The sequence below is a fragment of the Oncorhynchus tshawytscha genome, linkage group LG05 (assembly GCF_018296145.1).
Source record: "Oncorhynchus tshawytscha isolate Ot180627B linkage group LG05, Otsh_v2.0, whole genome shotgun sequence".
Taxonomy (NCBI): Eukaryota; Metazoa; Chordata; class Actinopteri; order Salmoniformes; family Salmonidae; genus Oncorhynchus; species Oncorhynchus tshawytscha.
The window spans coordinates 81,607,501-81,623,431 of record NC_056433.1 but is presented as its reverse complement, the minus strand read 5'-3'; the positions used below and the strand labels follow the sequence as shown (position 1 = coordinate 81,623,431).

The window sequence follows — 15,931 nt, the reverse complement described above, 5'->3', positions numbered from 1 at the left end:
CCAAAACCAATTCTTTCTTTGGCCGCCTCTCCTTCCAGTTCTCTGCTGCCAATGACTGGAACGAACTACAAAAATCTCTGAAACTGGAAACACTTATCTCCCTCACTAGCTTTAAGCACCAACTGTCAGAGCAGCTCACAGATTACTGCACCTGTACATAGCCCACCTATAATTTAGCCCAAACAACTACCTCTTTCCCTACTGTATTTTATTTATTTATTTATTTTGCACCCCATTATTTTTATTTCTACTTTGCACATTCTTCCACTGCAAATCTACCATTCCAGTGTTTTACTTGCTATATTGTATTTACTTTGCCACCATGGCCTTTTTTTGCCTTTACCTCCCTTATCTCACCTCATTTGCTCACATCGTATATAGACTTGTTTATACTGTATTATTGACTGTATGTTTGTTTTACTCCATGTGTAACTCTGTGTCGTTGTATGTGTCGAACTGCTTTGCTTTATCTTGGCCAGGTCGCAATTGTAAATGAGAACTTGTTCTCAACTTGCTACCTGGTTAAATAAAGGTGAAATAAAAAAATAAAAAATAAATAAATAAAACGTAATATTCAATATTGGCAAGTTAGACAAATATTAGCACTACATAATCTGGTGGGTGATAACCTTCAATCTGGATAATAACACAAAACAAATCTTAAAACTAGAGACATTTATCGACAAACATGACGGAGAGTAAAACAGGGGAAACGTGACTCTTCTACAGACACAGACGATTTAATAATCTCACCACCGGGAATGGTAAAGGTCGAAACTGATCTGTTAAAATCAATAAATGACAAACTGGGTATACTTGAATTAGTTAGTAAGGATATAAAAGAGTTGAAGCCTCGAGATGAAAAAGCTTGTGACATTAGAGAAGGAAACACACAAACTAAAAGGGACCGTCAATAAGATTGAAACCGAAATTAAAAAGGAGAACGCCGTTCTGAGGGAAGCCTTACTGGACAAACAAACTAGATCAATGAGGGAGAATATGGTACTTACATGTATCCAGGAGAAAGAAGTAGATGTTACTGAATCTGTAGTTAGAGTTCCTCCTTACAGCGCTTCAGATCCCACACGAAGTTACCGACAAAATCCAACTTTTACGTGTACACCACTTCGGACAGAGAGGCCAAAGGTATGACCGCCCAAATTTGCCTAATTTAAAGATAACATAATGGTTAAAAGCCTGGGTAAAATACTTGCTGGGACCAAAATTGGCATGAATGATCAGTTTCCGAAGGAAATTGCAGAATGGCGCAAAGTTCTGTATCCAATTTTCAAAGAAAATATATTAAAAGCGAAACGAGTAGCTCTCGTCGTTGATCAACTATATATTGATAACCAGTTGTTCAGAGACACAAAGACTACTCCATGGTTATTTTAAAAATTGCAAAATTCTCATAGATGAGGAAAATAAACACAATTCTAGCCCGGTTATGGATTGTAACAATACAATAAAAAATATAGCTTTTCTATAGATCTTCGCATATAACTAATTGAACGCACAAGCACTAATTCAACATAGTGAAGATAAAAACTAAGTAAACAGAAAGCACAGTATGTGTGGATGGTGTGGTGTGTGTTTATTTTTATTTGTTATGTTTGTAAGTTGAGTGAGTGAGTAATGAAATGGTTGCATATCCCAGAGCCAATGTATTGCTGTGGGCCGGGGTATGAGAGGGCTTTCAATGCTGTTCAGATGACGGATATACTTTTATAATGAATTATACGTCTTATTTATTTATTGTCCTATCATGGTGGAACAGTTTTAAAATAGATGATACATTTAATTTGTTATTGTCCTATCATGGGGAACTACATTTTTAAAATAAATGATATCTAATTATTTATTTATGATCCTATTTTAATGGTATGGTCCATGACCCTATACCCTAGACACCCACCTGAATGACCCAGAGACTCATGATAAGTCCCTAACTGTTTTATGTGCATGCTGTAAGTGGTCTGTATGCAGCCAAATGATGGTCAGAGACCAAGAGCAGCACTGCCCCCTCAAGATTCTGAGCCTGCTTGGCAGGGTTGGTCCTGCAAAGCCAAAGCCCCTAAAGGGAGAGCATACTATACAAGGAAATTCTCATAGCTGCTAATGAGAACCTTGACGACCTTGTACCTAGCCGGTGGGGATTCCGGTGGGGTGCCCCCACCCAGGCAGTGGCAGTGTTGGCAACACTAGCTGCAGTAACCCATGGGGGGGGGTCACACTCGGACATTCAGAGAGGGGGTATATTATTGTGACCCTAGTGGCACAGAATCAAAGTCGGACTGCATGGAGATGCTTGGGAATATGGTCAATACGGATGACTGTATTGTAGGGGTTTCAGGGTAGAGGTGTACATTTGACCTCCATCATCTAGGATCTGACAATGGTAAATAAAATCTCTTAATTTTTGCCTCATTTTTTGTGCGGTCTTGCAGGCCTTCTCGTGCAGCTGCAACTGCGAGTACATTTGTAATTCAAGACCTGTCTTGAGTTGGGCTCTGGGGTGGTGCAATTGTCGAGTAAGTGAGCTTATGGTTGTCTAGGGGTATGGGTTGAGTGTGTGTGTGGGTGTATGTGTGTATCCCACAACTGTTGCGAAGAAGTAAAAGATGTTAGGGACAATAGAGGATGATCCACAGCTATATATAATACAAATCGAGGTGAGGGCGATGGAAATGCATTTGGCAGTTAATCTACTTCAATTCGGTAAATGGCACTGTGTGCTCTTTCCAAAGGATGGATCCCAGTCGGTTATGGGTTATGGGATACAGGGGGTCGAGGTGGTCAGCCGGGCATTGGGATGAGGAGGGCTTTTAGCGGGTGGAATAGTAGGGACCAATTGGAGGTTTACTTAGGAGAAAGGCAAATATCATGGTACAGCTATATAGACACTCCATCATCATGTTACTGTTTAATGGTACGTTTACAAACAGATATGATAAATAGAATTGAAAGTTGTGTCTCATTATGTTAAGTGGTGAAATAAGTATAGCCAGTTACAATTGTAATGGCCTAGCAGATAATAAGAAAAGACAATCAGTATTTACCTGGCTAAAAGAGAAGGAATATAATATTTATTGTTTACAGGAAACCCATTCAACAGTTTTAGAGGAAGTTTTGTGGAAAAAGAACTGGGGGGGGGGGCGAAATATACTTCTCCCATGGGCAAAGAAATTCAAAAGGGGTGATGATTTTAATTAACAATTTTGATCCAAACGTGCAAATTGTCCAAACAGATCCTCAAGGTAGATGGATGATTTTAAATATGTTATTGGACAATAAACAGATATGGCTTATTAACCTATACGGTCCGAATAATGATGATCCAAGCTTTTGTGAAAATATATATAAGAATCTATCAACTCTACAAGCAACACTAGACTCCATTATTATGGTGGGAGATTTTAATACGGTCTTAAATACCTCTATGGACCGGAAAGGAAATCACACTACAAATTATCACCCGCAGGCATTTAAGGAAATCATGAATGTCATGGATATATTGGAATTAGTGGATATATGGAGACTTAAATACCCTGACCTAGTGAGATATACATGGCGGAGGCATAATCAAGCTAGTCACCTTGACTACTTTCTTATGCCATTCTCTCTGGCACCAAAAGTTTAAAAAGTGTTGGTAGGGGACAGAATGCGGTCGGATCATCAAATAATTGGCATATATATTACTCTTACAGAATTTCCACGTGGGCGAGGATATGGAAATTTAATCAAAGCCTACTAGATGATAAATTGTTTAGAACTAGGACAGAAGAATTTATAACTGACTTTTCAGACGTAACATAGGTACAGCAGATCCCCTTACTGTATGGGACACTTTTAAATGTGCCTTTAGAGGCAATGCAATACTCATCTATAAAACAAAAGCAATTTAGATCAAGAGTCCATATTAACAAAGGAAATTGAAAGACTACCAGTACAGTTAGATAGCAATAAAAACGGTACTATAGAGGCAGGGAATAGGTTAGAGGAAAAACTAAAAGAAATGGAGGAACTTATTCAAGAAAGATCCAGTGTAATAGATTATAAAAATAAAGCGAACTGGATGGAATATGGGGGAAAATGCACCAAATTATTTTTCAATCTTCAATATAGAAATGCTACCAATTTTTTTAATTAAAACTTGTTACAAATGATGGAGTCACATGATTCACCGAATGAATGATGGAGTCACATGATTCACCGGATGAATGATGGAGTCACATGATTCACCAAATGAATGATGGAGTCACATGATTCACCGGATGAATGATGGAGTCACATGATTCACCGGATGAATGATGGAGTCACATGATTCACCAAATGAATGATGGAGTCACATGATTCACCGGATGAATGATGGAGTCACATGATTCACCGGATGAATGATGGAGTCACATGATTCACCGGATGAATGATGGAGTCACATGATTCACCGGATGAATGATGGAGTCACATGATTCACCGAATGAATGATGGAGTCACATGATTCACCGGATGAATGATGGAGTCACATGATTCACCGAATGAATGATGGAGTGACATGATTCACCGAATGAATGATGGAGTCATGCATGATTCACCGAATGAATGATGGAGTCACATGATTCACCGGATGAATGATGGAGTCACATGATTCACCAAATGAATGATGGAGTCACATGATTCACCGAATGAATGATGGAGTCACATGATTCACCGAATGAATGATGGAGTCACATGATTCACTGAATGAATGATGGAGTCACATGATTCACCGAATGAATGATGGAGTGACATGATTCACCGAATGAATGATGGAGTCACATGATTCACCGAATGAATGATGGAGTCACATGATTCACCGAATGAATGATGGAGTCACATGATTCACCAAATGAATGATGGAGTCACATGATTCACCGAATGAATGATGGAGTCACATGATTCACCGGATGAATGATGGAGTCACATGATTCACCGAATGAATGATGGAGTGACATGATTCACCGAATGAATGATGGAGTCATGCATGATTCACCGAATGAATGATGGAGTCACATGATTCACCGAATGAATGATGGAGTCACATGATTCACCGAATGAATGATGGAGTCACATGATTCACCGAATGAATGATGGAGTCACATGATTCACCGGATGAATGATGGAGTCACATGATTCACCGAATGAATGATGGAGTCACATGATTCACCGAATGAATGATGGAGTCACATGATTCACCGAATGAATGATGGAGTCACATGATTCACCGGATGAATGATGGAGTCACATGATTCACCGAATGAATGATGGAGTCACATGAATCACCGAATGAATGATGGAGTCACATGATTCACCGGATGGTATTTTGAAAGAAGAAGTAAAGTACTCTAAGAATATGTTTTCATTTCAGGCTCCTCCATCTCCACTACCTGAAACAAATTGTATGGATTTTTTTCCTAGTCTGACGGAGATGTAGGCATACTCGGTATACAAATCCCAAAGGAAAGAAATGATCTCACTCCAATACATTTTTATAGAAAGTTAGTAAAAATAGATAAGATCTTGCTACCATGGAAAGGAAAATACCTGTCTATTTGTGGAAAAATCACCCTGATTAACTCCTTAGTTATATCACAGTTGACCTATTTGCTTATGGTTTTGCCTACACCTAGTGACCTGCTTTTTAAATTATATGAACAAAAAATATTACATTTTATTTGGAACGGCAAACCAGATAAAATTAAAAGGGCCTATTTATATAACGAATATGAATTCAGTGGGCAGAAATGATTAAATATTAAAGCATTAGACCTCTCACTAAAGGCATCAGTCATACAAAAATTATACTTAAATGCAAACTGGTTCTCTAGTCAATTGGTACGAATGTCTCATCCTATATTCAGGAAGGGCCTTTTCCCCTTTATTCAGATTACACCTGCTCACTTTCGGTTGTTTGAAATGGAAATAATCTCCAAAATATCTTTAATTTTTATACAAGCCTTAGAAAGTTGGTTGCAATTTCAGTTTAATCCACCTGAAAGGACGGAACAAATAGTACAACAAATATTGTGGTTAAATTCAAATACACTAATTGATTAAAAAAAACTGTATTTATCAAATAATTTAAAAAAAAAGGTATACATTTAGTGAATGATATCATAAATAGGACTGGTGGAGTTATGTCACACATGCAGCTAACACAGACATGGAAATGTCTGCTCCACCCAAAATTACAACCAATTAATTGCAGGATTACAACAAAAATGGAAGAGGCAAGTAGAAGGGGAAAAAAGTAAGGAACTTGTATGTCGGCCCTGTATTAAAGAACATAAATGGTTAAAGAAAAGTGTGATAAATAAAAACATATACCAATTTCATTTAAGGACCAAAAAACTGACAGCTGTGCCATATAAATTGCAAAATAGTTGTGAAGAGATTTTCGATGTACCCATTCCATGGTACATGGTTTATGAATTGATACGCAAAACAACGCCGGATTCAAAACTTCAATTTTTTTCAATATAAATTACGATACAAAATTCTTGCAACTAATAGAATGTTATATATATGTGGGATACAATCTTCCAAGCTCTGCAGATTCTGCTGTGAGGAGGCAGAGTCATTAGATCATGTATTTTGGTATTGTCCATATGTAGCTCGTGTTTGGTCACAGGTCCAGGAATGGCTGAAGAATTGCAATATTTGCCTAGAACTAACGCTGCAGATAGCAATACCGGGTGATTTGAAAAGCCATAGTCAATCATCAATAATATAATAATTATTTTAGCAAAAATGTTTATTTTTAATTTACAATCTGTAGATGCTATGAGAATAGGAAGGTTCACTACTTTTGTGAAGCATCACAGCACAGTTGAAAAATATATAGCAAATAGAAATCCAAAATGGATGATGTTGAGAGACAGATGGGAGGAGTTGAATGGAGCTGAAGGGTGGGACTAATAACAAGATAGCCAATGTAAAACATACGGGATCTGTAGAATGTATATAGGTTCGGAGCTTTTGTGAAATAGCATAGTTACAAATAGAAATCAAACTGGATGGACATCAGAAACAGAGGAAGGACTAAGAACAAACAAGAGAGAACTATTGTAAAGTAGACTGTGTCTGTAGAATGTGTATAAGATGTATGGATTGAAGGTAGAAGCAGAAGTGTTTATTAGTTTACTCCAATTGGGGGATCGGCGGAAGGGTTTGCGGGGAATAATAATAAAGGTATATTCTTTAAAAAGTATGTATGTCTATACAGGTATGTATATATGTGTATATATATGCATGCGTGTATGGATATATATATTTACCAAAAAATATGGGGTATTGGAAATGATGCAGACAATTACATTGGAAGCAACATTCTTTCTGCAATATTAAGCTGATCCACCCGCCCCCAAAAAAACAAAACAAAATATTGGTTGAAAAAAGTGCAAAATAACTTAACAACTTTAGGCTTTGGGGCTTTGCCTTAAGTGGTCTGCGGCCAGACCATATTGTGGGCTTGAGGAGGAAACCAAAGAGGAGCCTGAGGGTAACTGGGTTAAAGGCACACTAAATGAGCACTGGGAGTCTAGCCTGTTATGCTTTTGTCCTCTACCCAGACAAAGTGCTGAACCTCTGCTTTCAGTAAAAAGTGAATTTAGATGAAGCCCTATACCCGGGACTTAGCGAGTGTGACTCACCACACACTCGCCACACAGTGTGACTCAGGGTGCTGTCCAGTCAATTAGAAAGGGAGGACCAGCCGCTAGCAGGAGTGTCTGAGATTATGCTGCATTTATAACAAATAGTGTAACTTCGGATGCTCTGATCGACGTGTACGACAGCGAGTTCCAGTTCCTGCCAATATCCAGCAACTTCGCACAGCGATTTGAAGAGGAGTGGGACAACAGTCCACAGGACACAATCAACAGCCTGATTAACTCTGTGAAGGATATGTGTCGAGCTGCATGAGGCAAATGGTGGTCACACTAGATGCTGAGTGGTTTTCTGATCCACGCCTCTACCTTTTAAAAAAAGTTCTGTGACCAACAGACGAATATCTATATTCCCAGTCATTTGAAATCCATAGATTAGGGTTTAATTCATTTATTTCAATTGACTGATTTCCTTATATGAACTGTAACAGTAAAATCTTTGAAATTGTTGCATGTTGCGTTTATATTTTTTGTTCAGTATACTACCTTCTTGCATCGACGCTCTCTTCTCCTCTCACATTTTTCCTTCGCTTGTGGACTTCGGTGCACAACACATCAGATGTCTGTGACCAGGCGAAAAAACCTTTCCAAGCCAAACCTTCACACCATAACCACTACATACAGCCTACCTTGTTTTCACCATATTAATGTCATAGTCAACATACTGTAGCTACTAAAACTAACGCGTTAGTAAGCCTGCTACAATCATGCCGTACAGTGTACAGCAAACAGTTTAGCAGTTACATCGGTGGGCTCCGGTGGCAATAAATGAATCAAATCAAAAGCTTACCTTGACATGGAAGAGTTCCAGTTTTGGATAGCCAGCTAGCTAACATAGCTAACGTCTCTGTTTGAGCCAGGTGTTTGAGTAGGCTAAAGTAGCTAGATGTATTTGTGGCGGCAGGGTAGCCTAGTGGTTAGAGCGTTGTCCTTAACTGACTTGCCTAGTTAAATAAAGGTAAAAAATTGCTAGCTAACAATCTGATGTCAATCTGATGTCATAGTCTCAGCACTGTCTGGTAACAATCTACAATCCAACAATCTGATGTCATAGTCTCAGCACTGTCTGGTAACAATCTACAATCCAACAATCTGATGTCATAGTCTCAGCACTGTCTGGTAACAATCTACAATCCAACAATCTGATGTCATAGTCTCAGCACTGTCTGGTAACAATCTACAATCCAACAATCTGATGTCATAGTCTCAGCACTGTCTGGTAACAATCTACAATCCAACAATTTAATTTTAATTTGACCTTTATTTAACCAGGCAAGTAAGTTAAGAACACATTCTTATTTTCAATGACAGCCTGGGAACAGTGGGTTAACTGCCTGTTCAGGGGCAGAACAACAGATTTGTACCTTGTCAGCTCGGGGGTTTGAACTCGCAACCTTCCGGTTACTAGTTCAACGCTCTAACCACTAGGCTACGCTGCCGACAATCTGATGTCATAGTCTCAGCACTGTCTGGTAACAATCTACAATCCAACAATCTGATGTCATATATATATATACTGCATATACTGTACAACTGTTGTGGAAATGTCGATCCAAAGATTATGGCAGAAACTATTTAATGATGTTATAGAAAAATCTTTAATCAAGCAGCTGCAGGAGATCTACCTCTGATTTCACAGGGAAGAACTCAAAGAATAAATGGTTCCATGTCCCTTATATAGTGTGAGGTTATAATACAATGATAATGTTTACACAGCAGTTCTTTCAGTACAAGCAACAGTTCCGGAACACAGTGGCTTGGTGTCAGGGTGCAGACATACCAGGAGTCTATGAAAGGCATGACATCACAGTCCAACACAGAGCATATCCCTTGAGATGTTACAACAGGTCACCCCAAATTCTGCCTCCACAAGTCCCCCGTTGACGATATAGAAACCATAAGCATCACCATATATGATATCTCTGAGCTGTTGTCAGACAGAATTTAAAGTTGTCATTTTACACAGAATGTGGCCCCTGAAAGGTAACATAATAACAATTTGTGGAAAAGGGAGGTTTAAAGGGATCAGAGTCATTTCAATGACAGTAGTTACTATCATCTCCAATAAGGCAATTTTGATCGCCTATAGAGGGCGACACAGTGACAAATAGCTACCGGGACAATTTGCCTTGTCCCCCACCCCCATTTTTACGCTGCTGCTACTTTGTTTATTACTATCATCTCCAATAAGGCCATTTTGATCCACAATAAAGGGTGACACAGTGACGAGATCTGTCAGGTCATTCAAGTTTACTTCTGTGGTCACATGACCATCTGGTGGAGGGAAGATACTTCTGCTTCACACAATCTCCTTACCAACAGACTCAGCATCCCCATTGGAATCAAGTAGGCACTTTACCGCCGCTGGGGTAGCGAGGGCCATCTGATGTTGCCTTTTCCACCTGGGTTTCAAAGGTTCTTTGTGCATCCTGACCATTACCCAGTCTCCAGGCTGCCGATCGTGATGGGGATGGTCGTCTGGGGGAGTTTGGGCAGCAGAAACCTGTTAGGTGAACAGCTCAAATACATTTAGTACTTCATCGTAGTGTCATCCAACAGATGCAGATCAGGGACTTGGATCCTCATGGGACGGGCCATCAGTACCTCATGTGGACTGAGGCCAGTTATCCGGACCAGGGTGGAACACATTGAAGACAAGGCTATGGGTAGCACATCCACCCAGGTAATTCCTGTTTGAGCACATATTTTTTACACTTTATTTTTCAAAACGCCATTGTAGCGTTCTACAAGTCCAGAACATTCCGGATGAAACAGTACATGCAAATTTCTCTTAACTTGCATCATGTCACACAATTCTTTCATTATCTTCAAGGTGAAATGTGTCCCCTAGCGTTAACTAAACTTTGTCGTGGAACAATATCTTGTAACAGGCACTTAGCTAAAGTCTCTGCTTCCTCATTTGATGTGGGGAAGGCTTCAATCCATTTAGAGTATCTGTCAAGATTACCAACATATCATTTTTTCTTCTACAGGCAGGCATGTGAACAAAATCTTTTTGCATATTTACCAAAGTGCCCCAGCAGACTGGTAGGCTTGACAAAGGTCTGTACTTGCTTTCCTGCGTTGTGTTCTACAACTACAGTAGGTTGACTATGACCTTAATATGGTGACCTTAATAATATGATTTAAAATCAGTCAGAGGAAGGCCTGAAAAATTGTCAAAAACTCAAGTCATCCAAGTCATAGACTGTTCTCTCTGCTGCTGCACGGCAAGTCAAGGTCCAAAAGGCTCCTTAACAGCTTCTACCCACAAGCCATAAGACTGCTGAACAATTAATAAAATGGCCACCCGGACTGCTTGTAGACCATTTTATATATTGCAGCTTTTCTTCGGCAGTGAGCTACCCTGAAGGAGCAGAACATGCCTTGTGTCGCCAAGACATACCTTATTCATTCTTTATTAAGTTGTTAAACATATTTCTACGTGGTGTTTCCTTTCTGAAGTAGTGATTATGTAGAAACAAATATATAGAGAAATAAACATTCTAAGCCAGAGGTAGAGCTAGTTGCAAGAACGCTCGGGTCTCAAATAGTTAATTTGAATAACAGGATGTTAGTTTTGGACCTTGTCATATAAGGGCGAGGTTTTTTTCATGAGACACAACCTACAGTGAAACATTCACATTTAAACCAGGAGTCCGACCACAGTAAGTACTGTTGTTGATCTTTGACTAATACTAATTTATAATAATCAACAGTACCATAAAAGGAGTTTGTGTGTGTGTGAACATGTTTAACTATACTTGTGGGGACCAGATTTGTGGTTAGGGGTTAGAGAAAATGTGTTTGCAAAACAGGACTGTGTGGGGGGGTGGGGGGTGTTCCATAATTACATGTCTTCTTACCCACCTTATTCTTAGATGGAGATTGGTGACATGATTGAGATAAACAGAAGTGCATACAAACACTGGGCTCTGTACATTGGAAATGGAGAGGTCATCCATTTGGTAACTCCAGGTATGATGTTTTTCTATAAATGTTTTTGTTGTAGCCTATATTCCAATTCCATAATTGGGGCAGGGTGTAAACATAATCTGAAGTCAAATGTTAACAGCAGAGTACTGGCCCAATGCTCTAACCACTAGACTACCTGCTGCCCCTAACAGCAGGGTACTGGCCCAATGCTCTAACCACTAGGCTCCCTGCTGCCCCTAACAGCAGAGTACTGGCCCAATGCTCTAACCACTAGGCTACCTGCTGCCCCTAACAGCAGAGTACTGGCCCAATGCTCTAACCACTAGACTACCTGCTACCCCTAACAGCAGAGTACTGGCCCAATGCTCTAACCACTAGGCTACCTGCTGCCCCTAACAGTAGAGTACTGGCCCAATGCTCTAACCACTAGACTACCTGCTGCCCCTAACAGTAGAGTACTGGCCCAATGCTCTAACCACTAGACTACCTGCTACCCCTAACAGCAGAGTACTGGCCCAATGCTCTAACCACTAGGCTACCTGCTGCCCCTAACAGCAGAGTACTGGCCCAATGCTCTAACCACTAGGCTACCTGCTGCCCCTAACAGCAGGGTACTGGCCCAATGCTCTAACCACTAGGCTACCTGCTTTCCCTAACAGCAGAGTACTGGCCCAATGCTCTAACCACTAGACTACCTGCTGCCCCTAACAGCAGAGTACTGGCCCAATGCTCTAACCACTAGACTACCTGCTGCCCCTAACAGCAGAGTAAAACTGATATCTGAACATGGTCGATAGTCATAACTTTATGAACGTATTCAATCAGCTACAGCATCTGCTGTTCTCTCTGTTTCTTTATTTCTCATCATCAAAACACACCTTTTATTTCCTCCTGTTTTGTAGATGGACCTTCAAGAGTATCTTTCTGCAGTTTTAGCTCATCCAGCAGCAGTGTTTCCTGTAAAGGCACGATAACAATAGAGACATTACAGGATGTGGCAGCAGGGAATACTTACAAAATCAACAACTACTTGGATAACAAGTACAACCCAAGGCCGACTGACGTCATTATGAGGGAAGTGGACAAAATGAGAGGCCGCACAATAAAATATGACCTCCTTGGACAGAACTGCGAGCATTTTGTTACTTTCCTCCGTTATGGCCAATCCGAGTCCAAACAGGTAGCCATGACAGTATAATGAGAGAATATTCTAATTAATGCTTTGCTTGATGAGATATATTATATGCCATATTCATTTGTTTTTTGTTTGTCTTTCTCCTTATAGGCAGATGACTTCCTGAAGAAGTTGTTATCTGGTCAGCTAGGCCTGATTGGTGTACTGGCTGCTGTTTCTGTTTCTACAGTTGCTGCAGCAAACACACTTAGTAAATAATTTATTGGTTCTCTCATGAGTCTATTGTGAATGTCAGTAATGCAAAATGTTGTTTATAACCTAATGAATAAAGGACCATCTCAAAGACCAATGGTCATTTTTCATTCAAAGCAAACAGAATATTAAATTAATACAGTTGCCTTTATATTACCAAAACCATATTACCATGACCTTGATTAATACTGCAGTGGGATAAACCAGAGTGTTTCTGGGTAGTCTTAAACAAATCATCGTAGAAACAAAAGTATACACTTTACACACATGGTTATGGGCTTAAAAAAGAAGACACCTGTACCATGTCAGATACAGAGTTGAAATGTTTTACATTTTGAGTTGCATCCCAATATTAGACTTTATATACACTACCGTTCAAAAGTTTGGGGTCACTTAGAAATGTCCTTGTTTTTGAAAGAAAAGCACATTTTTTGTCCATTAAAATGTAATCAAATTGATCAGAAATATAGTGTAGACATTGTTTATGTTGTAAATGACTATTGTAGCTGGAAACGGTTGGTTTTGAATGGAATATCTACATAGGCGTACAGAGGCCCATTATCAGCAACCATCACTCCTGTGTTCCAATGGCACATTATTTTAGCTAATCCAAGTTTTTCATTTTAAAAGGCTAATTGATCATTGGAAAACCCTTTTGCAATTATGTTAGCACGGCTGAAAACTGTTGTTCTGATTAAAGAAGCAATAGAACTGGCCTTCTTTAGACTAGTTGAGTATCTGGAGCATCAACATTTGTGGGTTCGAATACAGGCTCAAAATGGCCAGAAACAAAGACCTTTCTTCTGCAACTCGTCAGTCTATTCTTGTTCTGAGAAATGAAGGCAATTCCATGCAAGAAATTGCCAAGAAACTAAAGATCTCGTACAATGCTGTGTACTACTCCCTTCACAGAACAGTGCAAACTGGCTCCGACCAGAGTAGAAAGAGGAGTGGGAGGCCCCGGTGCACAACTGAGCAAGAGGACAAGTACATTAGAGTTTCTAGTTTGAGAAACAGACGCCTCACAAGTCCTCAACTGGCAGCTTCATTAAAAAGTACCCGCAAAACACCAGTTTCAACGTCAACAGTGAAGAGGCAACTCCGGGATGCTGGCCTTCTAGGCAGAGTTGCAAAGAAAAAGCCATATCTCAGACTGGCCAATAAAAAGAAAAGATTAAGATGGGCAAAGAACACAGACACTGGACAGAGGAACTCTGCCTCAATGTCTACACTGTATTTCTGATCAATTTGATGTTATTTTAATGGACAAAAATGTACAAAATGTCTAAGTGACCCCAAACTTATGAACGGTAGTGTACATTAAAGAAGACTGAAATATAAAACATTTTCACATCGAAACACTGGATTTTCAGGTGTTTAACAAAAATAAAGTTGATTCATTATAAAATTATGAAAAATATGAATAACATTCCAACCATGAGGCCACTAGAGGGCGATTGACTGGAGGAACAGGATCTATGGAGAATCCTCCCATACAGTTCATGTTAATCATATATTCTGTTATAAAGTATTAGCACCGTTTTTACTTTTAGGGACAGATTGCAGGACCCAGATTTAACCTCCTCCTGGATTTAAAGCATTGTTAATGGATCATCTCTATTGAAAGTGATTCTTAATTCAGGACTAGGCTTAATCTGAGTCTGTGACACCTGCACTTTAATGTTGTGAACTAGTTCCTTGAATACAGTAAGATAGGAGAACAATATACTTTATCTACAGTTAACAAGGCAAAAGAGCAGGTCATTCCCCATGAATGATGCAGCGCCCCCTTTGGGACAATCAGTGGTATTGTGTAAATGACTGATCTCTATGGCAAGACACATTATTCTCCCAAATGTCATCAAAATCAGGCCAGTGGTGTCTGAGATATTGCTTGGGTTAACTAGACTCCTATCCCTGAGCATATGTGTCAAATTTAATCACTCGGTGAGTCAAATACATCAAGTGATATAAACATGTGTTCGTATATAGCACCACCGTGTGGTTGTTATGAATGTTCTTTCAAATTTTGATTCTTGACAGGTTTGCAACATTTGTTTAATATTTTGTTACAATACAAATATCCTTGACTGATTTATATGCATTAGTGCCAGACCACGCCCATGTGAATGTTTATTTGTCAATAGCAGCCATGTTGTTTTAAGTACTAGTCTGAAAAATAGTAAGTTGAGAGACCTTTGTCCATAGATGCCACATGTCAAGTTTAGTGCAGATCGGTCTTTCGGTGCCACAGAACTAGGAATTTAAGTATTTCCCACAAAATTCTAAATGGTGAAAAATTCATCATTGCGGACCTTTTGAGTCCCTGAGGCAAAATTGCTTGTGAGGAAAGGGACTTTTGGTCAAACGGGGTTAGGGGCGTGACCTTTCAAAGTTTGCATTTCAATCACTTGTCATAGCGCCACCATCTGGCCAATCAGTATCATTCTGTAATTGCCAGATCTATAGAGAACCCTCTAGTTTACTGCTTGTGTAATCATCTCCAGTCTATTTTCCTTTCTGCAGTTTTTAATTAGATGAGAAAAGATAAGAAACCCGCACATTGCTCCAGCCAGCATCACTGCTCCTTATAACGCTTTAGGTATCGTCCTCAAGGCCGTCGTCAGAGCTTTGGTGAGTGTTTATAGTCTGTACCCTCATGTAGACATTGCTCCACCCACATCTGTTCAATGCATCAAATGGGGTTGGAGTCGAGGGGAAATTATATGACCAAATATAACAATGTGCATTTCACAAGTATTCCAATACACTGTGTACATAAAATCATTGGGTACAGGGCAATAAAATACGCCAGAGTAGTCTGAAATGGTAGCATTAATTCATGTTTACATTAACAACATAACATGTAAGGTCATCATTATGACCTTTGGGGAATAATGTCTGG

The 15,931-nt window shown here is 39.5% G+C and overlaps 2 protein-coding genes across 3 annotated transcripts in view; one reads left to right on the top strand and one right to left on the bottom strand.

Moving 5' to 3' along the window:
- LOC112251409 (phospholipase A and acyltransferase 4-like) overlaps nt 1-15,931 on the bottom strand; it is a 79,662-nt gene that overhangs the window by 8,012 nt on the left and 55,719 nt on the right. Inside the window, exon 1 of one of the 2 annotated variants that reach the window (XM_042322500.1) lies at nt 1,011-1,150. The exons of the other annotated variant lie outside the window; for it this stretch is intronic. The gene's annotated coding sequence lies outside the window, so the exon portion shown is untranslated. Of the gene's footprint in view, nt 1-1,010; nt 1,151-15,931 lie in introns of those variants that run through there. 2 annotated transcript variants of the gene reach the window in all.
- Nucleotides 11,274-13,137, top strand: LOC121846545 (phospholipase A and acyltransferase 4-like). The gene is made up of 4 exons (XM_042322501.1): nt 11,274-11,371; nt 11,585-11,681; nt 12,542-12,819; nt 12,925-13,137. The coding sequence occupies exons 2-4, from the start codon at nt 11,585-11,587 to the stop codon at nt 13,030-13,032; spliced, it is 483 nt and encodes a 160-aa protein (XP_042178435.1). The 5' UTR covers nt 11,274-11,371; the 3' UTR covers nt 13,033-13,137.